Below are 27,887 nucleotides of genomic sequence, written 5' to 3'. Positions count from 1 at the left end.
AAGCTATATATATATATATATATATATATATATATATATATATACCAATCAATCAGACAGACAGTGGATACATAATGCATCAAAGAAATTCTTTATACCAACAAAATCTAGTCAAGGCCTTATTCATTCTTGGTTCCACTAAATCAAGAACAATCCAGATTATGATACTCTTGAAATTAGATAGCACAAAAGGCTGCTATAAATGCAAACTGTTCTTTCCAAAATTATAAATTAAGCATTTAGGGAACTCAGAGAACACAAAAATGTAACTGGGATGAACAACAACTAACAGTCAATATTATGTCTTCTGACTGTTTCAAGAAACATATATTGTACAGAGTCCTCAGGAACGAGAAGTTGCCAGAATTAGTAATGAATATTGCTCATGGTTCCTAGAGAGAACACAAACTTCCTTGAATGGTTACCCATTTTTAGTAAATTAGGTGGTTATTTAGGAAAAAAGGGGGTTATATGTGTTTGAACTACAAAACGAAGTGCAAAGGATATAGTAGACCAAACCCCATCATCAACAATCATCTTCAAGTTTAGGTACGAAGGCACAAATGTAATTAAAGCCACATACAGAACAAAAAGGAAATCCCACTTGAAATAAGGGCCAAGATCCAAAACCCAGATTTGAGAGAGAGAGGGAGAGAGACCAGAAGGAGGTAGCAGTGGAGAAGCCAGAAGCAGAAGCCATGAGAGCAAGAGAAGCAGCAGCAAATAAGCACTGACCCATCCTCAACAGAAGCCCAGTTGGGTTCCCCGGACTCCCAAACAAAGATTTCATATCTGACTGACTCTGTGTTATAATTACAACCTTCCCCCAATTCCAATTGTAAAGGAAGAAAGAACCCCAATCCATTCTGTCGTCATGTCGCCGCTCCTCTTTTCGGTTTATTAATTAATATATGATGTTGGAGGCCATTATAAATAAATATGCTCCCTTCAAATGGGTTCAGATGTCACCAAAAAGCATTTTTACATTTAAACAAATTACATATAGAGAGAGAGACCAAGGATCGTGAAGTTAAGGTGACAAGGCAAAAAGGATTCAGACTTTTGGTCACTTGTAATATTACTCTACCCATGAATCACATTTAATACAAGAATTGATCTGGTATATCTGCATCCTAATATTCATCTAACGATGGAGATCCCTTCTTATCATTTGCATCATAATTTTCATTCTCACTGAAATCTAACCCTATATGTATGAATGGAATCTCTCCCGTAAACTCCTCTCTCTCTCTCTCTCCATATAGTATTTTTATTTTAGGTAAAACCGTTCAAAAATTTGACGACTAAGTTTAGCTATAAAAAAGAACATAATGATAGTGTATTCAAAAGGATCTAATGACGTACAATACACTCGTTGCCACAAATAATGAAACTTGATTTTAAACCATTCAAAGAAGTTGTTGGGTTGAACTTTGGAGCAACATATAAAATTATACACACAGTCAACTCATTTTCATGGATATTTTCTTTTCTTAATATATGGAAGAATTTACTTTACAAGTACAAATACGATTAGAATTTACTTTATGGGATTGTGTTCGAATGAGAAGGAGAATTAAATGTGAAAAACGTAAGAAGGGATCTTCACTCTTTGATGCATATTAGGATAAGATATATCGAATCAATCCCCATATTAAACACGATTCACAAATGGATTTGAAATTAAAGATGATCAAGGGTCTATATCTCCTCTCACCTTAACTCTCATTCCCACACGATTTTTCGCCTTACTTCATGATGAGGTTCAATTTTTATAGGGTTTCCTTGATAACCAACCTATCCTATGCTTTAATCCGTCCACTAAAAACCTTTTAAAACTCAAAAGTGAAAGAAACCCACCATTAAGTTATAAGGACACATAAATTTAACAAGAGACGGTATGAGTAGTATTTCACTTCACTACACCAAATTAGACCCAAAACTAAACCTATTTGTTCCATCCATAATAATCAATCAACCAATACTTGTGTTCACAGCCTGGTCCGCTTAAGTCACGAACGCATTCAATTCCAAAGCCGTTCAAATCTTATGGTACAACACCCGGACCATCTTTCCCTTATCTGCTTTTTTCCCCCTTTATAGCTTAATTTCATTCAACTTCATAAGCACAGACTCAGGTAGCGGTTTTTTTTTGCCATACTCGAGAGCTTCAACTCACCACTGAAACAAACATAGTTTTAAGCTTGCAGGGTGAGGTCTCTGTGAGTATAGACAACCCCTTTATCATTATCCACCACTTGTCCGTTTCCTCTCGCAATCCTGAAACCAACAAGTTGTCAACTGTGAGAACAATTATGCATCAAAGAATTTCATGGAATTATAATTTGTTTCCTTTTCTTTTTCATTTCCACAACCCTCTACACTATAAAGAGGGTGCAGCCATGCCAAACCAGGCTTCACATCGTACGTGAGGGCTTGTCGCACGCTGAAAGAAGATGAGAGAAACAATACAGGCTGACCATGAATTAATACTTGCAGCAATCTGCTAAAGAGAACACAAGAGTAACCAGGAACTTCTGCTTTCATGATATCATACAGCGAGAACTTGACATGAAAAACCTAGTGGGACAATGTGCAATCATTTTGAAGTATATAATATTTATATACCGCAAATAGAACAAATAAACTCACAAACCCTCCGCACTTTTGGTGAGGTTTAAACCCTTACACTGCTAGACCAAAGGCTCTTTGGACAATGTGCAATCATTTATGGGTGCACCTGTTTCTTTGAAGACCCAGGAAACCACATCCAAGGGGGGTGGAACCTTTGCCTCCCGGGCGGCCAAGGATGCACCCATGGCATCCAATTGATAAAACTTGGGATTCGAACTCAAGCCCTCTAGGTTACTCAAAAGACTGACAACCCCTTGGACAAGCCCAGCAGAAATTAAATATCCCCTAACAGCCATGCAATCTTACAAGTGATAACCTCTCTTTTTCTTAAATCCTTCAGCAAGCACACTTGTACCATGAGAAACTAAATTGGGTACTTGCTAAGATGGCAAGCACGGGAGTATTTTCAAACAGATATTTGTTATTCTATTCCTGCTATATAATTACATTTATTTCCAAGACAAAGCTAATTTTGATTGCATTATTGCAAGATTTTTTGACACTTATGCACCAACAGAATTTGGTAAAGGACATCATGCAAAACGACTTCAATGTTGCCTGTGCAGATAAGAAATTCAGAAAAAGAAAAGTGAATTAAGAGAGACGAGTAGGCTATTGCAGGATTACTAAGACTAATGTCTTGAGAATTCTTACTAAAGGAGACCACCTAGTCTTAGAATACCACATTTTCTTTACAGCATTCTTAGGGACAAACCCAAGTTCCCAATTCTGGCAACTATAGTTATCTTCTCTGAGATTTTTGTCCTTCACCAATACAGGTTCCCCAAGCAGCAAATAGTTTCAGTTTTTCACGGTTTAGAAGTCATCGGTAATGTCCTGTAGGAACTTCTATGCTCTAAGAACATTACTGGAGAATCAGTCAGGCATCATCCCTTGAGGAAAGACACTTGAACCAAATTCTGTACATTGCACTATAGTAATGTAGTAAAAGTTGGTCCATCCACACAGATAAACAGATTTGATATGATCAGAATTGTCCAACCCCCTTCGCAATTCTTATGGCAAACAGAGGCCACAGGATACTTGATTTAACATAGTTTGTAAACATGGTACTCCCTCCATTAGCGGCAGGCCAGGATGATCAAGATATGAGGTTGCTACTTGCAACTACAATCGAAAAATATTATCCTGAACAGCATAAGAATCCAGATAACTTTGAAAATCCATCTTAGAAATTTGTTTCGAGAACCCCCTCTCCCATCCCAATGGAAAGAGAAGTTCACCACCATATACTGTGTCAGCAAATCGGGAGCTTGCCTTTCATTCTAGGGCATGTCTCGGACGTTTAGAACACCTTGCTTATTATGCTCGTAGCAAGATTCACGATACTCCAATAATATTTGCAATATATCTTGGATAAGCGAATCAAATATACAGATTACTGACATTAGCTGTATGCAGAGAACGGCCTATAATCTGGCCTCATCATGAGTTGTTCACTTAGTTGAAGGGCGCCTAATTGGATGGACCAGGATGTCCAATCTCCCAATTTAAAGTATCGGAAGATCAGAAGGTCCCGGAATGAAGAACCATAGACACAAAAGGTTGAATGCAAAATAACTCTTTTTTCTTAAACGCAAAAGCAGTCAAAGACAAAAATATCTTTCGAAGTACTGCACTTGACGAAATCTGATACTGTTGTGCTGTCCTTTTTATCTTATGTTGATCAGAATTAGTAGCAATTATGCATTATAGAACATTGTTCTTCCTAATATGCAAATTACAATTAGCAAGGAATGGCACGTAAAGCATTAGCGATTATCTCTTTTCTAATTAAAGAGAAACAAAAACCCGACGAAAAGAAGAAAAACTTCTCACACCATGCTATATATAGATTGCAGCTAATTTTGAATAACCATAGGTCGTTTTATAACAAATGAAATTTGTCAAAAGTAAATAAGTAAAAGGCAGAACATACCACCGTGTTGTAAGCAATCCTTCAACTCCTACTGGGCCGCGAGCATGGATCCTGCTGGTACTTATACCAACCTGTTGTGCGATTGAACAATCATTGTGTATTATCGATCAGTGAGGACAATGCATTAACTAGCAAAATGTGATTCCAAAAGAAGAAATGTAAATATGATACCTCTGCGCCAAGACCAAAGCGAAATCCGTCACTAAATCTTGTGCTTGCATTGTGAAATACCGCAGCACTGCAAATGCACCAAGCAGTGGATTCTTTAATTGTGCATTAATAAGAGTAAGACCCATAAAACAGAAATATTCAATTTTCCAATCTCGTCCATTAGAATTTCCTTATTCAGACAAAACTGCACATATTCACATCTAAAAACAGATGGATAAGATTTAGGACGTCTAACCATGATCGTAAACATGCAAAAAGTAGCAAGATAAAAACACAAAAACCTGTCAACTTGACGTAGAAAGACATCCGCAACTTCACGGTCTTCTGTAACAATACAATCAGTATGTGCACTGCATATAGAATCAGCCATTGTGGAGCTCTATAAGCATCATGTAAAAAGAATAAAAGAAGACACAAAAATCAAAAAGTACATAGAAAGAGTTCGACGAGAGAAGATAACTCGCCTTCCATGCTTGTGTATATGATCAATGGCAGCATGCACATCATCCACAATTTCAATGGTGCAAGTCATTGAACTATACTCGTGATGAAATGAAGGTGCTGGTGGAAGATTAAGCATTGAGCTTGCCCTTGGTCCACCATTTATGCTAACCCCTGAAACAAACACATTGACATAATTTTCAAATCCATTAGGCAAGCCTTAATAATCACAGGAAAGGTGAACTGATCATGCTTATAATTTGGCTAAAAGAATTATCTTCAATGTTCAACAAATACTAGCCTTATAATTCTCAGAGCTGTCACGAGTTACTCAGGGATCAAATATGAACTATTGCAGGGGGAATTTGGGAATAGATGGCATAAACGATGTCTTTGAGCTGGTTTTGGACTTTTGGTTAACATTGGAGCATTAGATGTGAACTATTGCAGTCTCCCAAATAGAGGACTGGCAGGAAGTAACCAATGAAAGGAAAACCCAGTTTGGGAATTAGAATCACCTTGTGTTGGGATTTAGTTGTAATAAGTTCTATGGTGTTTGATTTGCTTGGAACCGAGTAGGTTGCATAGTTTAAGTTTCATCCCAGATATATATATATATATATATATATATATATATATATATATATGAAGTAATGGTTGTTCGTTAAAATAATTGGTAATGGGTTTACATCTTTAGATGAACTTGGTTGTTGACTCTTTCTGTTTTCGTCTTCTTTTGGAATCTGTATCCATGTAATTCTTTTAAGAAAACAAAAAAACATATTTCTTCAGTGATCATTATAAAAACCAAGATCCAAAGCAACAAGTAGCCGTATACCTATCTCTTGTAAATCAGAAACGGTGGATGCCTCCAGTTTTAGGTTACAAAGGGAAGGAGACAAGTAACCAAGAGATGAAATGATGTACAACTATGTTGAACTGAAATATTAATATGCAGAAACATATGGATCAAGAACATCTGAGGTGGTGATCATTAAACATGGGACACACATTTTAGCAAGAGTGTCACTCTGACAATCAGTGGAAACAAGAACTGATAATCATCTCCAAATATGGAAAAGTTGTGGTGCATCCATCTCATTTTTAACAAATACATTACATCCCACTTCCTACTGAACAGACAAAGGAAAACCAATGGAGTTACTTTTAGGTAAGTATGTGCTTTACATCTTAAGTCCATAGTTTCAGTGTGGGAAAGTTAGCACACATATGTGTGTGTGCAAATAAGAACATTGACAGAGAGACAGATGAATAGACAGAAAGATGGATAGGTGTTAACCTTCTGATTTCTGAATGCTTGTTTCTGTAAGGGTAAATAGTTTCTTACCTTTAGTTTGAAGTTCAATGAGAAGCTCATTAACACCACCATTCTCCATCAGCTCCTTATGAACAAGAAGTGTTTCCTGGTTGAAATAAGCAATTCATATATCAAGCAACTCTCCCACAAATAAACTAAGCAACAAACATATATGTACTTGCATTTCCATAATACATTCTACAATTTAAACCATCCAACCTAGGATCAGAGAGAAGAGAAGAAGAAGGGACATGATTAAAGCATAACATCGACCTATAGAGGAGAGGGGTACCACAAGTTTCAAGGAAGATAAATACCATAGCATTACAGGCTGCTGGGTAATCTGTTTTTGCATCCAAAACTATGTTCTTTGCCATCTCCATATCAGCAGATTTGTCAACGTAGACATGACAAATTCCATCTGAAAAATTAAAGGAAGATGATTTACTACATCATCCTGCCTCTGGAACATGCTTGACCTATAAAGGATGCATCAACATTGATTGTTTCTATGACTCCTAATTAAGACCATCTTACCAGCATGACCTAGAACAGGAATTTTTGTTGAAGACTTGATTTGAGAGACAAGTTTGTTGCTGCCTCTTGGAATCACAAGATCGATAACATCATCAAGCTGCAGTGGAATTATAATTGCATGTTACCGATGGTTATTGAGTAAACCATTTACACCTATAACACTATTTACATATTCAGCTTTATATACAACCAACCTTAAGCAATTCAGGAATATCTTCTCTAGAAGTCACAAGTCCGATTAGTCCTGCACCAATGTTTTCTGGTATGGCTGTAGTAATAATCTAAAATGATGGGGGACCAAGAGCAACATTGTAAAATGGAATGGTAAGATAAAATGAAACAAACATATACTGATTCATTTACTAAAGAAAAATGACCTTGTGCAAGATTGCGTTGGACCGTCTTGCTTCCTTCCCCCCTTTCAATAGGAGCCCATTCCCGGTTCGGATAGCCAATGATGCTATCTGTTCACATTGTGAGAAAACCCAAGAATTGCTTAGAAATGAAACAATCTAGTTGCATGTGAAATACATATTAAAAAGTTATTACACATGATGGCAGTTTTACAAGAAAAAAATGATATCGTGGCAACTTGGAAGAGAATCATTAACTTAGCAAGTCAGCAATCAGCAAACCGTAATGTCAACATATTCAATCTAGGCATTTTATTTTGTTCTATGTGTTTCTTTTTCATGTTTCTTCTTGTACGGCATGTTGGTTTGTCGTAGGTGCATGGGCGTGGGGGTAGCAATCATATATGAAGAACTGCTCCTGCAAGCTTGCAAGGTAGTATGTCTCTTTTGTCAAACCTCAGATTCCGAATATCTATGAGATCAACTCAAAGTTTCAGATGCTCTCTCAAGCAGTGACATGTCAGGTGCGCTCAGGAGGCCATGCCCAAAAGTAAAATAATAGCTTTAAGCGCCAAAAGTAATCAGATATGCAAACTGTGAACACAACATGCAATATGGAACTCGGAAAAATGACACTCAAGTTGTGGATGATATAGTCCTAATAAATGTAATGATATGTAAAGCATCATCAAGGTCCACCAAGAAGCTTGATTAATTAAGATACCTAGCAACAGGGTTTGCCATGTATATACCTGAACTAGCGCCTCAGGCCTGGACTCAAAGATAACAAGCAGGACACCCAAAGGAGACGATGTCTTATCTAAAATGAATCCATCTGAAAGCTGGATAAAACAATAGTTATTAGAGAACAGAAGGATCCACAAAACAAAACATAAAAGTTTGAATACAAAATGCTTTTTCTCCATTCGGAAAAATTAGAGATCATGGGAAGGATACCTAAGCTGAATCATGATTAGATATGGTCTGCATATTTCTTATCAACAAAAACATGAGCATTATACTTGCATTTACTAGATACTTCACATGCATCCTTATTTTCTTAAAAATAACCAGCAATAAATAGAGCAGCATCAATATGCCAATTCCTTACCTCTGTTCTTTTTAATACTTGTCCAATCGGTTCTTCCATATTTGCAAGCACGCGTATGGCTTTCGCAAGACTAGAGACCTATAAAATACGATGAACTGAGACTTCCAAAAAGAACTGCTGTGCAATCTAGTTATGATGTGTGCAGGTTGAAGAGAAGAAGAAAAGAATTACAAAATAAAGTTGATGAGAAGCAAAATGAACGCTCTACATCAAGAAGGACCACAAAATCAAGCATGACTTGCCTTTCCAGGCTTCAGAGCCAACCGAGAGACTAATGATGTTTCATATCCAGCATCTTGCGCACTAGCAACATCAGCTTCATTTTCATGTATGATCACTTTCTCATTTGCTTCCAGGGCATCAGCTATGTCAAGTAAAATCTTAGCTCTTTCTTTCGCAGGCATGGCCTGCATTCAAATGTATCAATAGATCAAACCTCTGGTGCTGAACAGGATTAAACCCATTAATCACCAAAAAGAGGCAGAGTTCGCCTCTTACTCTTAGGTCGGTATCGAGAATCTTAAAACCAGTGAAGCAAGCAGATGATACCTGAAGGCGCCTGGAACTTTCCCTTGCCGCTACTGCCATCTCACGTGCATTTAACTCTCCATTTGAGACCCATGTATGAGCATCCTGATGGAAGAGTGTACCAATGTGCTGTCCTTGGAGAACTTTAATAATATTGTCCCCGGCAAAGCCACTTCAAACATTTTAATCAAAGAGATCACGTGTTAGTTATGTAAACAATAAGAAGACAGACGGAAGGGCCTTTGGCCTAGCAGTATCCGGTAACCCAACCTTCCTAAAGGTCAAGGGTTCCAACCTCTCCAAAGGTGGGGAGTGTGTGAGAGTTTTGTTTGCCCTATATAAATATTATATTCTTCAAAAAAAAGACAGCAAATAGCACGCAACTAGGAGTAACGGATCCAGAACAGAGCCACCAATCACCTATGGTTGCTCTCACACACAGCTGTCTTTTACCCATGAAAGATACAGGGAGTTCAACTTTATTTAGATATAAGAAAGTTTGGGATCTGAAGCAAATTATTTTTCTTGTTAGAACAGATGAGAGTGATCTTTTATTGGTGACTCGGAGGAAGATCCCCCAGCCCCACATACCAGTTAGCCTGAAACAGGATTTTAGCAGAACGTCGTCAAATAGCAGTTAGTTTCCTCTAGATACCATGATTTGAAATGTTGTGGCTCAGATGCTGTTAATCTTGTAAGAAAATTGAAATGAACTGTCTCTCTTCTTTGAATAATGATATGACCTCCGCTGGAAGTTATTGAATATATACAATGATTACTCTATTTCACTTGAATCATGGAAAGCTGCCTAAAAGAAGTTGAAGTTTCGTAAATTATATGATATATCATAGAAGACTTCTTGTCTTCACTTGGAAAGATCACCTCTTATATTTTGTCCCACAAAGATGGAAACTACAGTTAAATTTTCCAACAGCATTAAGCACCTACTGGATTAAATACTCAACCAATTAAACGAATAAGGAATTTGGAGCATTTGAAATTCTCTGTAAATAATATTACTCAATAACATCAAGAATATATCTCATAATCTAAGTTCTTCAAAGAGACTCCTAGGTGATATTAGCATTCAGTAACCAGACAAATGTTAAGTATACATACATTTTTGTAGCTAACTTTTTTCTGTAGAGCACAAACGTTGATAGATCTCTAGAGTATGGAATCTGATTAAGTTCAGGTCTGGAAGCATACAGTTTCAGCTCCATCCTTTTGTGGTTCCTAAACATGTGAAGTAATACTTCTAGTTCCTAGTACTAATATGAGATCATAACAGCTCAGTTTAATTGCTTCAGACTTTTAAACAACAGTACTTCCTTTTTAACATAAATATGCAGGTGTGTATACATATCCCCACCCAGGGATCCTAACTCCGGTTGGGATATACTGGGCTCGTTTGGTTTGGTATGTATGCTGATGATGACTAAAGGAAACACCAGTGCATCAGATCCAGCAATGGGAGTAAAGCATGCTATATGACTATCAATGGCTGTTTTCATAATCTAAATGTCCATGTCCTTGTTCAAATCTGAGTGACAGCCTTACAACATCAATATAGCTAAAGGTAAAACTACCTTGCTCCAATAGAAAGCATACCTCGTTATAATGACAGGGATGCCAGCCTGTGAAGCATAAACAGCAGCTTTTACTTTAGCGGTCATTCCGCCTCTTCCTAGCCTTGACTTGTCGCCAAAAGTAATTGTATTCTCGAGCTTCTCCTTAATGTACGTATAAATTAGCTTTGACTGAGGATCACTTGGAGGGCCACTGTAGAGACCATCTACATCACTTAACAGAACAAGAAGGTCGGCTTTTAGCTCCAAAGCTAGTAGAGCAGCCAAACTGTCATTATCCCAGAAGATACCAGAAGAATCCTGTAAGAATTACACAGCATTAGTATGAAATGTAAGCAAGTATCATGAGTACAACTGAAGATGCAATACAATAGAGACTTTAGTCATCATATTTCTTTCAAATGAATCTAAAATTTACATGCAGAGAAAAATCAAGAGGTTTATCAGAGTCATGACAAAGAGAAAAAAAAAGGGAGGTCTCCCTGCCAAAGAGAAGCCAAAAGAGAGGGAAGAGAGACAGGGGCGAAAGGGAGACAACAATGGAGCATTAAAGGGGATCTCTGACCTCGTAAGCAATGCCTAAATGATAGTTGCATCCATAAGAGAGGAAAAAGAGATCCCTCAAGTTAATGTATGTATAGGAGGGGGAAAGAGAAATAACTGGATTTTTTGAACTTTTTGAACTAAATGTTTAAGAAGGAAAACAACAGAAGAACACGGAAGCATACCTCATATGGAGCTCGACGAGTACTAACAGCGTCATTCTCATTAAATACGGGAATAACCTTATACGACAATAGTGAATCCACTGTTTCAGTAAGTTGTTTCCTAAACTCTGGACTCCTGAAGTCATTATCGGTCACGAGAAGCTGAGCTGATGTCACATCCAGCTGCAAACAAAATAGCAAGCATCTGATTTCAACATTGCATATGCAACAGAAACTAAGAATAGAAGAATGATCATGAGAACTAGATTAAACAAGGAAAAAGCGAATAGAAATGCACGAAATAAAATGAACCTGACTGAACAATGTATCATAAAGTGCCATGAGACCATTTTGTCCAACAGCTGCACACGCCTTGCCATCAAGCTCAACTTGTGGTTTCTGGAGGTCGGCAAAGCTTCAAGACATAAACATTCATTAGTCATTATATATTCGACCAACTGGAGACTATGAAGCACCGGCACTACAAACAGGTTTGTCAACAAACCTCCTGTACTCATCAGAACATATATTTGAAATAGATACATTATCTAATTTTCCTAAGATAAATTTCATGTTCGCACTTCTCATTTAAATGTATCCTCTGAACTGAAACAAATTCCAGTAGTCACTTGTTAGATTTACAATTAAAACTGAAGTTAGTAATCTGTAAGTTATAACTACAATTAGAGCATATGGGTAGGGAAACAATTTCTAAAAACAAGGACAGGGAAGCAAAATGGCTTACATAAAACAGAAATAAGCACACAATAATGCAGAATGGTTAAATATGCTTCATCCAAATATACTACTCATCCCATCCTTTGCAACAATTGTATTTCTGAGTTGTCCCAAAATAGACAATATTGAAAGACAACCCAGATTTACCTCTTTGCTCATTAGTTATGTAATCATAACAATATTTTGGAGACATTAGTCAACCGCTCTCATTAGACTATATTACAAGTCAAACCTTGCACTTGTTTTGGGAAGATAGGAGTATCTGAGTCTATAGCATGTTACTACTTACTAGCAAGAATTTCAACCTTGATTACAAAATCAGATGGAACCAACCAAAACTCCATTACTGCTACCATCTTCTCCTTTCTACACTTATCATCGTTGATGTTTTTTATATGTTAATTTGGGATTGGTAAGACATCCAAACTCTAAAGGTTCAGAGATCTACACTTCATAATTAATTAACTAAGACACTATCATGGATAACATCTTCAGACACCATGCACACCCGAATAAAGCAGTTGAGTAGAAATAAAAATTAATTTCATGATGATCCTACAACTGAATAAAATTATATACTTGGTGTTTGTTAGGGGTAAGTGATTTACATACCTCCAGTTTTTGAGTTTCTCTTGTCTACATTTCAAATTTGTCAAGAACTTGTGAATGCTAACAATGGTCACATTTCCTTACATCTCACTTTCTCGGTACATATTGACAAATGATCATAATAAATTCTATCACCATGTTGTAGGTGAGTCTATTAGAAATTCATTAAAAGAATTTCAGTATTAACCAGTTTCCATGCAAATTGAAGTTTATGTTCCAGTTAAATCATATAAGTACCTGCTATGGACTAATTTCCTGTATCTAAGCCGCTGTCGACCAGCACCAACAGCACCTGATGAGACCAGGATAACCTCGAATCCTTGAGAATTTAGTATCTGAATCTGCATTTAGGACATAAGTAATCACAATGAGAATACAAGACATGGCATAGATATTTATAATGAAGGACGATTAAAACAAAAATAGAAGAGTAAAGGAAAATAAGAATGACAGCACAGAATGACCCAAACAGTATGAAAATAAGTTCTGATAAATAATTTACCTGCTCACACAGAGCTCCCAACCTTCCAAGCGCAAGTCTTCCGTCATCTCGGGTGACGACAGCCGTCCCGACCTTTAAATCAAAAGGATGATCAGTTCATTAATCTATGCAAATAACAAAGTGTATGAACATGTTGTGGCTCAATCCTATACTTCTTCTCTTCAGAGGTTATGTATGCAGATAAGGGTGTAGATGTCCTATTAGCATTTCTACATGGGCAAGATTTTGAGCAGTAAAATGTAGATGCAACATAAAAAGGGACAAACTGTGTCATAAAATTGACATGGTAGAATCAATTGAATTAGCCAAGTTTGCATCTTTATATCAATCACACTGTTTTCAGAAACATGGTAGATTCAATTGCATTAGTATTCTGGATGGCAATAATTCCTGCAAAAAAAATGCAATCAACTCCCCTGTATGTTAAAGCCGATCAATCAATACATATATAGTTTGTATTCAGGCTCGTGGTTTCACTTTCTTGTCTAGCATGGCGAGAGATGTAGATCTAACGTGTGCTTTATTTACTTCAGTTGTAACCCCGACCATCAAATTTAGATGTTCTGTAAGTTATTCTTAAATGAAATTTCGTAATCATTATGGACATATCCCGAAAAATACACGCACATGGCAGTCTGCTTTCCATAAATTGTATAGGGTTCAGATAGCCAGATGATATTCGTCATTCGGACTAAATTTTCCTTCTTGATCAAATACCAGACCCTACCACAAAATAATATCATTCATACTTTCCATTAGTACCATCAAACCCTCTACACGAAGAACTATAAAGAGTTCTCCCCCCAAATCTCATCAAAATCCTTCCAAATACACTTGGCAGTGGCATAATCATGTGGTATTTAAACTTTTAGCCAAGTATCCTTTAGGAAGATTTTGAGGAGTGGTAGCACCATATAGCATATAACTCATTCTGTCATTCAGTCTTTGGTAATTGTTACAAAAGAGTTACATTTTCACCTGAAAATTTATACCACCTTTATAATCATCACAAGTAAAAAAGATTAATTCCAATTCAAGGATTAGCTACACGCCTAACATTATGAAAAGGTTAAAAAGAAGGTCAAATAAATATATTGCAGTGGATTAAAAAAATCGACATTGAGGAACCCACTCAATTTCTAATCAATCTCGGTCAAAACCCTTACATGATTACAGACTGATTTAGCACATAGACACAAATATTAATAAAATAAAGAGAAAAAAGCAAAATCACAAATGCAATCTGAAATATAGCACATCATACGATTTAGGGATCAAAGCATCGGAAAAACTATCAATTAATCCAAGAAACTAATCAAACGCAACTGGCAATCCATAAGATACACCAAAAAGAGAAATTAATGAAACTAACAATCACCTTGATTACGATACGCTTAACATCTTTAAGGAACCCCCGAGTTGGATCAATCGCGGCCATTGTTGAAAGTTTAAGCTCTGTGTGTGTGTGTTTTGATTTGGCGTCTGCCCTCTTCCTGAAAGCGGAGAGAGATGAGGAAACTCGTGCAAGACTCTAACGTAGGGTTTCACTATCTGGAAACCGATATATCCGCATATATATACAGGGCCGCTATATCTATAGTCATCAACAGACACCCACAAACTAATGACAGATTGACCAATGAGAAAAATCGGGGGAAACTCCTGACGTGTACTAGAGAGATGTGGAGAGCATGATAAGATATGATTGACACAAATGTCGTGGTCGATGTCTTGGTATCGAGATCGTGACACGTTGGTAGAACTATTCTCGATCTGAGTGGCCTAAAGATTGGACTGCTTTTCTGTAGGAGTGAGGAGCACCGGAGCGTGACCTTTTGAACTATAGGATTTTGTAGGTTGAATACATTTAATTAATACCGTTTTGTAATAATTGATAGTTTTTAAATAGTCAGAAATAGATTTGTATTAAGATATTCACCAATAAATGATATAATTGATTTGGTATCATTTTTGTTAAGATAGAATTAATTGCGTGAAAAAAATATAAAATAAAAGTTACCGATGATCAATTTATTAAAAAAAAAGTTTGACTCCAAGTCAAGGGACCATTTTAATTTTTATATATTTATTGAGTTAAACTGGTTTTTATTTATGTAGCATAGAATTAATTCATATTCATAAACCATTTTTTTAATAAAATACGTATCCTACAATCAATATAATTATTAGCTTAATTATAGTAAGTAACTTTTTATATTATTATAGTTTTTTATGTTATATAAACTATGGAACTATTTATAATTGGCGTCAAAATTTTATACAATGTATAAGAAACAAAATATCATATAACAAAAATAATTAAGAGAATTTCATTTGTTACATATAATTTCTTATATATTTTTCATTATAAAACTCGTATAAATAACATTTATGGTAATAAACAATTAATATGTTTTAGCAACGTCTTCGTGGCTCAATTGTATAGTACTTATGGGTTACTTTCAGTCTGAGATTATGAAGCTCTAGGCCTTCTTGGTGCCTTTGAATGGGTTGTAGAATCTCGGCTACAACAAGTAATTTTTGAGACAGATTATTCGGAGTTAGGGATAATATTGATAGATGCCAAGCTTGTGGTTGATGCCATCGACTCCTTGAAATATGGTTGTTCGGAGTTTAAGGATACTTTTGCTTGTGCTATTTTGAACCTTTATGACTTCTTCTCGGTTCAGTTGGTTAGGAGACAAGTTAATGGAGTGGCTCATGCTCTCGTTCAAGAGTCCCATTTTAACTTTTGTCTTGTTTTGTATTTTGAAGTTCCTCATTTCTTGCACTTCGTATGAATAACGTTTGCTCGTTGGTGATCACTAACTCAATTTATTTTTACTTAAAAAACAATTGATATGTTAAATAATTCATTATATAAAGAAAAATATATCCACTTTTAAGAAAGTTATTGGTATGCACATGACGTTTGAATGGATACTATGATTCATACTTCCTACCTTTGAATTTAAACCACCAATTATTAAAGTGACGACGTTTTTTAATAGTTTTGATTATAATTTCTTAAGAAAAATAAATAAATCAGTATTCCGAATTATAAAAAAGATAGAGAGGAAATGTACTTGAAAAAATATGTAAAATGATTATAACTTGTTTAAAAAAAAAAAATGATCTTATATTCAATTTTTAAAACTCATACTTGCATTAAAAAAAATGGATGTTGCAACTCTATTTTCATTCAAAATTAGTCGTTAAAAGTGTTTTATTATTTTCATCCTCGTTATAACTATATATGTCGAGTTCTTGGCTCATATTTATATTATTTTAATTAAAATATTAAGTTTCGTTACAAAATGAAAAAAAAAAAACATCACATCCCTAAATTTTCGGATCTTGATCATTATTTGAAGAAAGAATATTGGAATATGATAGGAAAAAAAAGAACAAGATAATTAAGCCGCGGAAATATCAATCGTCTTCATTATTGATATATACTGTAAGTGATGTCATGACAAAGGTTTGTTTTCATATGACGTATATTTTAGATTTATGAAAACTAAGTGTCGTTTTCATGTGGATAAATGATGCTTAGGGGCCGTTTACCAAACGCTTATCCGTGTAAGTGTTTATCAAATCACATTACATTATCGGATGAATATGGTAAGGACCAATAATCTTACCTAGTAAGAGCGAAACAATGACCAAGAGTCTTACCCGGTAAACGAAGGCAACGACTCTTACCACGGTAAGTGCTTACCGGGTAAATTGTTGCATACAATACCGTTTTGATGGACTAAAATCTTACTCGGTAAGTAAATGACAATGTTAATTTTTGCTAGTAAGCACTTACCAAGTAAGTGTTTGGTAAATGACCTCTTAATTAAACTTGGATGATGGTCTAAATAATTGTGTTTTTTTGTGTTGACTTGTGAATTATCGTTTCTATTATTTTTAAATATGTTATATTTGTAGTAATTAATGGATATAATAATGACGAAAATCATCCATTTGATTTTTTAAAAGAAAAAATATAAAAAATGCACATTAGTGTACACGTTTAATAAGGTCACTATAAGTTGTAAATATATTTTAAGTTTTTAAACCAGTAGTTATTATACAATATTTTATGAATAACATCGATAATTGTGTCATGCAACCTGTGCTTAGTCGTGATACGAACTCGGTTGCCTAACCTGTGATACAGACTATGATAATCGTGTGATAGTCAGACATGATCATACAAAGAACTCATAACTTTATCGTGTGATCATGTGATATTAGGAAAGGCCTAAGAGTTTGTGCCAGTCATATGATATAGAAGCCGACCACTTTCAGGTAAATATTATGTTGAAAATTCTTCCAAGTGTAAAGGAAGGGTGTGGTTCACTGTAGAGTTGTCTTAGACTTAGAGGGTGGAATTAGCTTGCCTTTAGATTTGTAATAATTCTCGGTTGTAGAGTTTGTTTACACGCTGCAAACATTTGAATTATATTGAATGCATTTATCTTGTTATTCTTGGGGCTGTTTTGGCAATTTTATGATTATGGCTATTTTGGATTTTGGCACTGAATTCTTATGACAAGGATGTGTTGTATTCAGATGTGAAAGCCAATAAATTAAGTGTTCATCAATATCCATATGGTGTATATAACTGTTCACATGTGTTCTAATGTGTTCAAACAATATTTATATACATCTAACATTTGGTCAACATGTGTTCATAAGCAAAACACTTTGACGAGATATTAATGTGTTCACATGTGAAAGCCAATTATTTTAGTTTTCATAAGTTTTAATAGGTGCAAATAAATGTTCACGTATGTTCATTTGTAAAAGCCACAAACTAATATTAGTTAATAAGTTACATATATGTTCATATGTATTCATAAGTGTCCAATATAATGGTCATAATTTAACACGGATGATTCTACAAACTATAAAAGGAATAAGCAATTACCGATTTATAACTGATGTAAAAAATTTATTGGACATCTCTCCCCCAAAAAGATATGGTCACCAAAGCTACGTTTTGATATCCTTTATTTTTAATTAATTACAATATGCCACAAATTGATCTCACGCGTAGATTTTAAGAATCAAGGGTTAATATTAGTTAATAAAGTTAACACTAATTATTAGTTTAACAGAATAATTTGCCTCTTTATATATATATATAGGCCTAATCAAATGAGAACTGATTAGTTTGTGCTAACCGTGAAGTCCAATCTCAACCACAAATCAACGGATAAATTAGGAAATTAATAGTTATGGTAGTTTGAGTTAAAATTATAATTAGAGTGCATATTAGATATTTTTTTTAAATTCTTCTCTCCTCTCTCCTCTATCCGACCTCCAATCTCTGGCCTCCGGTGAACATTAATCTGGCAGGTATCACAGTATATCATAATAGGTATCACATTGTGTATCTTTGTTTTTAAGGTTTGAGTTGGTATCATAGTTGGTATCACAACAGTATATCACAATGGGTATCACATTGTGTATTTTTGTGATTACTTGGTACCTGCCGGATTAATGTTCACCGGAGGCCGGAGATTGGAGGTCGGATATATGAGAGAGGAGAGATGAGTTTTATAAAAATACTTAAAATGCCCTCTGATTATAATTTTAACTCAAATTACCATAATTATTAATTTCCTAATTTATCTGTTGATTTGTGGTTGAGATTAGATCTCACAGTTACCCCAAACTAATCAGTTCTCCCTTGAACGGATTCACAAACCGATTAAAGCCTGGGCTGTAGCTAGATTTTGGGTTGGGCCGTCACCCTCAAATGTCCCGTTTTTATACAAAAACCCAAGTACTATAAAAACCGGTTCGGGTCCAATGAACGGGCCAATGGTTTATCAAAGAAAGAAATTTCCATTTCAATTTCAACATCGAAGTTTTTATTTGATAATGAAAAAAAATTGAAATCGAATCCGACGCCATAAACACCTATTGCCTACAGAATCAAGAAGCCAAATTAAGGATCTATAGAAACAAAAAAAACCCATTCGATATGGGAAGTATTAGATTCAACATCATCATCCTCCTAATCGGAAACTCTTCCCTGTAAATGCTTTGAATCCTTCGTGTTCTCCGTTTACCTTTTCTTCAACAGTGCTGGACTGTGGTTTCTTCTCCATCGGTTTCCCATCATGATCAGTCGGCATGCTTGATTCGTTTCTCTTCGATTTCTTCACTGATTGATGATCAGTTTCCGGCACTTGCATCCCATCCAGTCGCCTCCCGATTCCGGAAAAAGGTTTATATTCCTTCATCATTATATCTACATCATCTCTAGAACCAGGAGTACTCTTGTTTTCATCACTCGTTCTCTTTCCTTTAAAATCAGCAACCGGTTTCTTTTCAGGTTGTTTGTAATCCAAGGGAGGTGCAAACTCCACCTCACAGTCGGTGTCAAACAATGATATGGCCGGTGATGGCTTCGTCTCCAATATATTTACGACGTACTTCTCCTCCCCGTGGTTGATCACAACAACGTCGCCGGTGGTGAGACAAGCGAAATCTCTGAAAGCTTTTTCAAGCAAAGACTTGTGATCGGAAAGGGTGATGAATTTGGTGGCATGTGGTTGTATCTTGATGTAAGTTCCTTTAGGGAGGGTGGCGTTCTTGATATTTACCAAATCTCCTGACTCCAGTTGCATGTTATTCATCATGGAGGTGGGCAAGAGAACGAAGCCTTCCTGGGCGGTGAACTCAAGGACACCAGAATGTGAATGGTGGCCGGTGATGGTGTTCTGTAGACGGAAGTGCATGGGGTAAGAAACAGGGAGGGAGGCGAGGTGGTTGAGGGCGGAGGGAGGCATGATGATCATGTTGCCGGAGTCGAGGTGGTGTTTTCCGATGTGGGAAAGTGGGTAAGCAAGGTAGTTTTTGTCAAAGTGGGAGGGGTTGTCACTGTGATCGTATTCGTCCATGGCCGTGTTATTGATCTGAGAAACAACTAACAAGGAAGTGGTGATGAAGTGTTTGGGAATTGGGAATGGGAGGCTTGTATTTATAGGGGGGATGGATGGGAGTTGTACTTCCAAGAGCAGTTTCCTTTTCCTTCGAATGTTTAAAATATGGTATAGATTTTAAGATATCTTCAAAAGATAACTTTTTGATATCAATAAAATAAGTACTCTCAATAAAACCAGAAAGGTTTCCAAGTAACTTTGATTTTGATTATTCTCTTTGCAAAGATAATTACCAACACAACAATAAATATATAGAGTTTGTTTCAAATGCAATTCATTACATTTATTCAATCAATACAATCTAATAAATTAAAATATTTATGAAAATGTTGAGAGTTTATTTATTATGATTTAAATATTTATGAAAGATGAATAAGATTCATTAATTATGATCAATACTTTATATTAGGAAACAATCAAAACTTATATAAAATTACATATTCATCAAATTAAATGGACGGTTGAGATTATGTTGTATTGGTTGTACAAATGCAAATGATTGTATAATAACCCACCTCTCTATATATAGAGAGAAAGAGAGAGAGATTGAGTTTCTTATTCGTGTATCCTTATTAAAGATATATTAAATCAAATATAAAGTCCCAATATTTAAAAGTGATATAAATAGCTTATGATAGTTTACTCTCTCTTTGGAAAAAGGGTTTCACATATAATATGAGACATGTATATCTACGATTTAGAAAAAAGGTTATGGTGAAACCAGCTCACGTACCGCTTTAATGGGCGAACATCCTTTACTACTAAGGCTAGCTAGTTGCCCCATGCTCCACCGCTTGTGCAGGCCCCCGTCAATTTCCGACCTTAAAGAAGTTGAAGAAGAGAAGAGCATAAATTTGAAGAAACCGCATACCAACCTGGTTGTGAAGGGTGTATCATGTCCCAGAGAAACGAGTCATTAGAGTTTCCACAAACACTATATTTTGATATCTTTGTACCCTTTTCAATGTTTCCACACGAGTATTCTTTGGTAAGGTTAAATTTAAAATTTAAAGTATAATATATTTATAAATTTTTATTTATTAAGGTTTAATTAAAAAATTATAATCTTTTAACTTATATGATAATTAAGAAGTTATTGGCATTAAAAATAATCTTAGAGTAAGTGGTAAACTAATATAATAAATTTTAAGAGATTGTGTTTTAAATTATATTTATATAGCAATTTTAGTAAAACTGATATTTCTAAATTTTTGTCTTTAGGCCATCAACTATGGTTGAAATTACTTAGGGAAGTTGATCTAAATAATGATTTCTTTCTTTAAAATTCATCTACTAACTATTTCTATTCGGGTTTTTATCAAAATGTCATTAAATGACAATTTCTCAATTTATGCAGGGGTGAAATACTATTTTTTTTGAACATGCAAGTGTAGGAGCCAAAACTGTAATATTATTTAATCATGTCAGACCATTAATTATGGATGTAGGAAAAAATTGTGGATCTGGTCCCTATACTTAACCGATCATGTTCAGAAACTTGTTTATTTTTTACTTTTTGATTCCTCCGTAAGTTGAAGAGTTGTTATTTATGGAGATAGTGATATTTTTATAAAAGATATAAAAAATGACTAGAAGATGAATTTAAAAGAGAAAAATACTATTTGCTACTTATGAACACAAGTTTTTGGGTTCCAGTATGTCGGTAATAGTGATGGCCAAACCGGCTCGGTCCGGGACCGGTTATGGACCGACCCGTTTTTTTTATTTAAATGTAGCTATTTTTTTAAAAATAGCCGTTATTTTTCAAAAAAACTAACCCTTTTTTGGCCATTTTTTTTGTATTTTTTTGCTTTCTAAACACTATATATAATTGTCTTGGTCGAGGGATTTACATACCAAGTTCTCGATTCGCAAAAAACGTAAAAAAACGTTCATAATTATCGGTTTCTCGCTATATTTTGTAAGACAATGTAATTTTAATTATAATAAAACGCATTTTTAAAGTGTGTTTGAGTGACCCAATTATAAATTTTATAATATATTAAAGTTATATATCATTAAAAAAATAATAAATTATTTTTTAATAAAAAGGACCGGGACCAGCGGCCCATAACCGGTTACAATAAAGCTTTAACCGGGTTCAACTTTTCGATCGGGACCGGTTATGAGAAATCTTGGGACTGTCCGAGACCGGTTTTTAGCCATCACTGGTCGGTAACATCCAAATAAGTTGATTATGTGTAATTTTATTATTTTAAATAGTATTTGGAATAACCTTAACCTTGTTATGTTAAAGGGGAAGTAAACCCTCATTTTTCCTTATTTTGGTGTTGACAGTTAGAGACTTTTGGTAGAGAAAAGAGAGTGGCTCTTCTGAAATTTGGTGAAAAATTGAAGTGTTCAAGTGAAGAATCATCATCTTCATCTCTAACGTAATCTTCTTCACTTTATGCTTGATGCCACCATCAATGGAGGTTTGAATTCTATCTAGAAACCACCTTCTTTTTGGGATTTTGGATTTTTAGATGAGGATCCATTTTCTCTTTGGATCATGTGATTGAAATCCTTTTTGATCTTCATTTTGAAGTATATTTGGGGTTTTTCAAATTGCTGGTTTGAGAAAACTCACCAGATGATTTCATTAAGGGTTTAAAGGATTCGAGTTTTAAAGGTTAAAACCATGATTCTTAGATGGTGGTTTATATTTTGTCGGTTAGATTGATGTTTAGAATAGTTTTGGATATTGATTTCTCGTTTTTACACCTTCAAATCGATTTGGGAAGGATTGGGCAAAGGATGCAAGTTGGATTTTTGGTGCAAAAGTCGTTGCAGGAGGCTAAAGCGAGTTTGAAGCACCCAAGCGGGTTTGGGTGCTTGAAACTCGCTTTAGGCACTGCCTCGTGTGATTTCGATTTTGCTTCGTTTCTTGATTCGATGTAGGTTCGAGGCATCGATTAGGGGATTGTTTTAAGGATCATAATAGATGGTTTTCAAGATAATTTAGATGGTTTAACACCATTCCTAGTTTCCTATGTCATCCAGTTCAGACGTTCGGTTTGAGCTTAATTAGCCGTTAGTAGGCGTGGAGGTGTGCTGAATCTCAGGTGGGTCCCTTTGATCCTTTTCTAAACGTGGGATTATTTATAAATGTTTCTAAAGCACTTAATTATGGTTTTTTGTTGGTATTTTAAATGATTACTTGTTTTAAATACCGATTATTATATATATGATGCTATTTTGGATATGTGGTTGGGTTTGTATAGTGAGATTAGTGTACCTTGAGATAGTGGAATCCCTTGGGAGTTTATTAATTTGTGTGGCTTGAATTCGTTTCATGTGCACTTTGAATAGGCATCTTCTTGGGCCTTGGTTATAAATGGCAGAATGGATGACTATATGGTCTATGAACATTGTGCAAATCCCGGCGTTTCGTGATTGGTTATTCACTTGAATATTATGGGCCTTTATGGCGGTTTATTACTTAAATGTTAATGCTTCTTTATGCTTGATAAAAGAGAATTCACTAGACCTTTTGGTCTAATTCTCGCTTTTCAAACTTAAACCATTTTCAGATAAGTGTTATGTTGAAAATTCATCCAAGTGTAAAGGAAGGGTGTGGTTCACTGTAGAGTTGTCTTGGTTTAGATGCTGAAGTTATATTGCGTTTAAATTTGTAATAATTCTCAGTTGTGGAGTTGTTTACTCGCTGCAAACATTCGAATTGTATTGAATGCATTTATCTTTTTATTCTTGGGGCTGTTTTGGCAATTTTATGATTATGGCTATTTTGGATTTTGGCATTGAATTCTTACGAGTTTTGAGATTATAAAACCATTTACATCACTCAACTTTTGAAATTCTTTTAATATATAACTATCTCCTGTTAACTGTATTTGAAATTCTTTTAATAAAGAAAAAAAAATTATAAATAACAACTAATTTTAGAGTGAATTACACATTTGGTCTATATAGTTTTTTCAAAGACTTATTTGTCTCTTATAACAGTTGTTAACTGACGATGTTAATTTTAAGGAGCATGAATGCTGTGAAATTGAAAAATTAGAAACCATCTACATAATTTGTTTTAGAAATTAATCCAAAATCTAAACAAACTACAAGGACCCAATGTAATAATTCACTCCAACTATAATTGGAAAGTTGAAGCTAATCGGACCACATATTAGATATTGGAAATATGGATATCTTGGGAGTATCATATCCTAACAACAATTATTTTGCCCCCCCCCCCCCCCAAACATATAATTATTTCTGCACCACTTTAGATTTTAATTTGGTAACACATTTATTTGATTCGAGTTAAATGAAGAAGTAAAAATAGGTTGTAGTTTGTTGATGTGAAAAAATAAAGATTAAAAATATAATTTATGACAATCGCCCCCTCAAACCTACCCACATTCGTCATATACTCACTGCTTTCTTCCTACCACCCCCCATCCTCTCTTGCCTTTGCCATGGCTGCCATACTCCTCCTCCTCTCCCTCCTCACTTTCACCGTTCATGTCCTCTCCGATCTCCCCGCCACCACTCCCCGCACCTCCTTCTACCTCTCACCCAATACCCTCTTCTCCAATTACGACAAGATGCTCCACTCTTTCAAAATCTTTGTCTACGAGCCACCCTCCCCCTTCACCGGAGCTAATGTCTTCACCACCACGCCGGAGTCTCAATTCTACACGTCTCTCCTCCGCAGCCCGTTCGTGACCGATGACCCTAGCCAGGCTCACCTCTTCTTCATCCCTTTCCCTTCCTCTCTCTCCACGCGCAATCTCGCGCGTCTGGTGAGAAATATTCGTATTACTTTCCCTTTCTGGAACCGAACGCTAGGTGCCGATCACTTTTACCTCTCAGCCGCCGGCGTTGACTCTTCCTCCGACAGAAACGTTGTCGAATTGAAGAAGAATTCCATTCAGATCTCTTGTTTTCCGACGTCTTCCGGTTTGTTCATCCCGCATAAGGACATAACCCTGCCCCCCATACACCCCTTCCAAACAATGCCATCGGTCAACTCGACACCGGCGTTTCTCGGTTATATGAAACTAAGCAAGCAAAGTCCGTTTAGTTTGATTGAAGAAATTAAGGATGATCCACAGTTCAAGGTTGAATACGCGCCGGGGAATAGAAGGGGGGAATTCATGAAGAACAGTAGATTCTGTTTATTTATGTACGGCGACGATATGACGTGGATGGTGGAGGCGATGGGTGCAGGCTGCGTGCCGGTGGTGGTCACCGACCGTCCGATTCAGGATCTGCCTTTGATGGACGTGATGAAGTGGTCGGAGATTGCCGTGTTTGTTGGTTCAAGTGGTGGGGCCAAGGCGCTGAGAGGGGTGTTGGACGGAATAGAGAAAAGTAGGTACGATGAGATGATGGAATCTGGTGTGGTGGCAACACAGCATCTAGTATGGAACACGGAACCACAGACGCATGATGCGTTTCATATGATTCTTTATCAGCTGTGGCTGAGACGGCATACCATCAGATACGCCAGATGGGCTGAGCAGTAGTAGCTCTTCCACCTCTTTTTCTATTTTTAGTTACACTCATCAACCCACGAAATAAAACATTTATTTACCACTAAACATTGCCAACGAGTAATTTGTTTCAATTATTGTATTTGATAGGGGCGAACTTTATAGTCTAGGCCAGGGGCCAAAATATAATACCATAAGACTCAATCTAAATACATAATAAATTTATAGAATGTTTTTGATCGGCTTAACAAGAGACACTTTTAATGCAAATCGTTGCATTAGAAATTTTATAGGACTATTTGAAAAAATATCATATAAAAACAAGTGTCGTATAAAAAGATAAGTTTATAGGACATTAAGAAAGCGTTCTATAAAATTCTGAATGTGACCCTTTGTAATAAAAGTGTCCTAAAAAAACTTGGTAAGATGTCTAAAAATGTCTTATAAACTTATTACAATGTCTTTAGATATGACGTTTTATATTTTAGTCTTGTAAAATAGTCTATTAAGATGATTGAAAATTAGTGGTGTTCCATACATTCAATTTTATTTATTATGTTTTTGGACTATTATAAACTAATAGGAAAAACCTTTAGATTAGTAATATAAGACTATATGGTAACTTAAACATTATTTCTTTATAATATTTAAAAACAAATTTTTATATACAAATGATATTAATAATTTAATATATTAGTAGGTGGGAGGAAAAATAATAAATACTAGAAACTGCAAATTAAGGGACTCAAACCCCTAACCTCAAGATAGGAGCCAAGAAATGATAACCATTTAAACCACACATCACATGTGTTCTTTAATGTTCATACATGGTATTGCGGTAAAAAAGTTGGGTGGCCATGGCCCCCAAAAACCCTTTTGATGTTCCGCCACTGGTATTTGATGTGTTGAATTTTTTCTTATTTTAATAAATACAACCATGACTATAACATAATTCTAAATATATCGTTTTCCATACATTATTAGAGAATTTTTGGCAAAGGAAAAGTTGTTTGGGGCACATTTCATCAATCATGTCATGACGTATAAATGAACAAAGTTTAACTTAGGATGACCAAATATTTTGATGTATATTTGATTAGTTTTATTGAAAGAGTATTCAAGATTTTGGTCAAGCATATATAACTTTAAGGTAGATCCCAAATCACATTGCTTTTATGCATAAACAAGCTTTGTACAACCAACTTATGTGGAAAAGATTCCATATTCTATGTCAATGAACTCGTGACATCTATGTACTGAGTCGTCAAACGAGCCACAATTTGAATATTTAATATTGAATAGACGGACAATATATTTTTTAAATAAATCTGTTTTTATGCTATTTCGTATTGTAGAATTCTTTTCTTAGTGGGATCATTTTCCCGCGAGAAATAATGGGAACAATGATAGAATGGATTGCTACCTATGCCTAGATCGCGGCTTGACTAATAGAAAGTCGGGATCTTCAGCTGAGCGAAGCTGCTTGGCAATCCTTGGTAGAGCTTATTTATGATTTCATGCTGAACCTGGGACTATGAGCCCGCTTAGCAAACGAGGCTCGAGACGGGGTGGATGGTTATGGGATCCCAATCCCATATCGAATTCCAATTTGGCAGAATTGTTCCAAAGGCCCACAACGTTATCTTATGTGTTTTTACCTAACTCTACTGTTTCAAGAGATTTTTTGGTTGATTTCGATAGACTTTTTTGGTTGATGTTTATTGTATTTTTTAATATCACAGATTACCCCTTAAAGTTTAGCAGATGCATCTTTAATAGGTTGAATGGATACATGACCCGATAAGCACTTAACGGTAAAATTCAACAATGTCATTTACTTATTAGGTAAAATTTTAGTCAACAAAAACGGCTTTTTATGCAACAATTTAGCCAATAATAGCTAACCATGGTAAGAGTCATTATTCTTACTTACCGGGTAAGACTCTTGGTCTTTGTCTCGCTCTTACCGGGTAAGATTATTGGTCCTTGTCATATTCATCCGGTAAGATAATATAACTTGGTAAACGCTTACCCGAGTAATCATTTGGTAAACGGCCCATTAATTTTAGTTGATGGATTATGTTGTTAGAGCATCTCCAATGGAGTGTCATGAAGAGGTTAATGGGAACCATGACATGCATCATGCATTGTGAAGGGAGTGTCATGGGAGGTTAATGGGGAAGAGGTTAATGGCCATTGTACGCATCATGGGAGGAAGAGGGGACCCACTAATTTATTTTTTCTTTTATAATTAAATTTGTAAGGATTTAATTATGATATTTTATATATATATATATATATATATATATA

General features: G+C 35.5%; 4 protein-coding genes across 4 annotated transcripts in view; 1 reads left to right on the top strand and 3 right to left on the bottom strand.

The window, feature by feature from the left end:
• Window positions 1-965, bottom strand: part of LOC112523962 (CASP-like protein 5B1) — a 1,561-nt gene extending 596 nt beyond the window's left edge. The window contains exon 1 of the mRNA XM_025133664.1: window positions 631-965. Coding sequence (XP_024989432.1) covers window positions 631-865 — 235 coding nt within the window. The 5' untranslated portion in view covers window positions 866-965. The remainder of the gene's footprint in view (window positions 1-630) is intronic.
• Window positions 966-1,846: 881 nt separating this feature from the next.
• On the bottom strand, window positions 1,847-14,884 carry LOC112521641 (delta-1-pyrroline-5-carboxylate synthase-like). The gene is made up of 20 exons (XM_025130619.1): window positions 14,556-14,884; window positions 13,178-13,249; window positions 12,913-13,016; window positions 11,641-11,743; window positions 11,350-11,511; window positions 10,644-10,921; window positions 9,054-9,204; window positions 8,747-8,911; window positions 8,505-8,582; window positions 8,146-8,235; window positions 7,418-7,504; window positions 7,235-7,321; window positions 7,041-7,137; window positions 6,821-6,924; window positions 6,534-6,609; window positions 5,209-5,359; window positions 5,026-5,094; window positions 4,745-4,811; window positions 4,574-4,644; window positions 1,847-2,280 (listed from the first exon to the last, which is right to left on the bottom strand). The coding sequence occupies exons 1-20, from the start codon at window positions 14,613-14,615 to the stop codon at window positions 2,199-2,201; spliced, it is 2,154 nt and encodes a 717-aa protein (XP_024986387.1). The 5' UTR covers window positions 14,616-14,884; the 3' UTR covers window positions 1,847-2,198.
• A 4,301-nt stretch (window positions 14,885-19,185) lies between these two features.
• LOC112522421 (ubiquitin fusion degradation protein 1 homolog) lies at window positions 19,186-20,082 on the bottom strand. The gene has a single exon (XM_025131524.1). The coding sequence runs from the start codon at window positions 20,080-20,082 to the stop codon at window positions 19,186-19,188; it is 897 nt and encodes a 298-aa protein (XP_024987292.1).
• Window positions 20,083-24,521: 4,439 nt separating this feature from the next.
• LOC112525877 (probable glycosyltransferase At5g25310) lies at window positions 24,522-25,685 on the top strand. The gene has a single exon (XM_025136194.1). It carries the CDS (start codon window positions 24,558-24,560, stop codon window positions 25,608-25,610), a length of 1,053 nt encoding a protein of 350 aa, XP_024991962.1. The 5' UTR covers window positions 24,522-24,557; the 3' UTR covers window positions 25,611-25,685.
• The last annotated feature ends 2,202 nt before the right edge of the window (window positions 25,686-27,887 follow it).

This window comes from Cynara cardunculus, assembly GCF_001531365.2.
Source record: "Cynara cardunculus var. scolymus isolate 2C chromosome LG 1, CcrdV1, whole genome shotgun sequence".
Classification (NCBI taxonomy): Eukaryota; Viridiplantae; Streptophyta; class Magnoliopsida; order Asterales; family Asteraceae; genus Cynara; species Cynara cardunculus.
Note: the sequence above shows the minus strand (reverse complement) of the source record. Positions and strands in the feature narration are given on the sequence as shown.

What these genes read in the sequence shown, in the direction of transcription:
- LOC112521641 (XM_025130619.1), bottom strand. Translation starts at nt 14,615, where the DNA reads ATGGCCGCGATTGATCCAACTCGGGGGTTCCTTAAAGATGTTAAGCGT. An exon ending in CAGCAGCCTGTAATGCTATG is followed by an intron (nt 6,610 to 6,820) that starts GTATTTATCTTC and finishes TATTTCAACCAG; the next exon opens with GAAACACTTCTTGTTCATAA. An exon ending in CATTGAACTTCAAACTAAAG is followed by an intron (nt 5,360 to 6,533) that starts GTAAGAAACTAT and finishes TGTTTGTTTCAG; the next exon opens with GGGTTAGCATAAATGGTGGA.
- LOC112522421 (XM_025131524.1), bottom strand. Translation starts at nt 20,082, where the DNA reads ATGGACGAATACGATCACAGTGACAACCCCTCCCACTTTGACAAAAAC.
- LOC112525877 (XM_025136194.1), top strand. Translation starts at nt 24,558, where the DNA reads ATGGCTGCCATACTCCTCCTCCTCTCCCTCCTCACTTTCACCGTTCAT.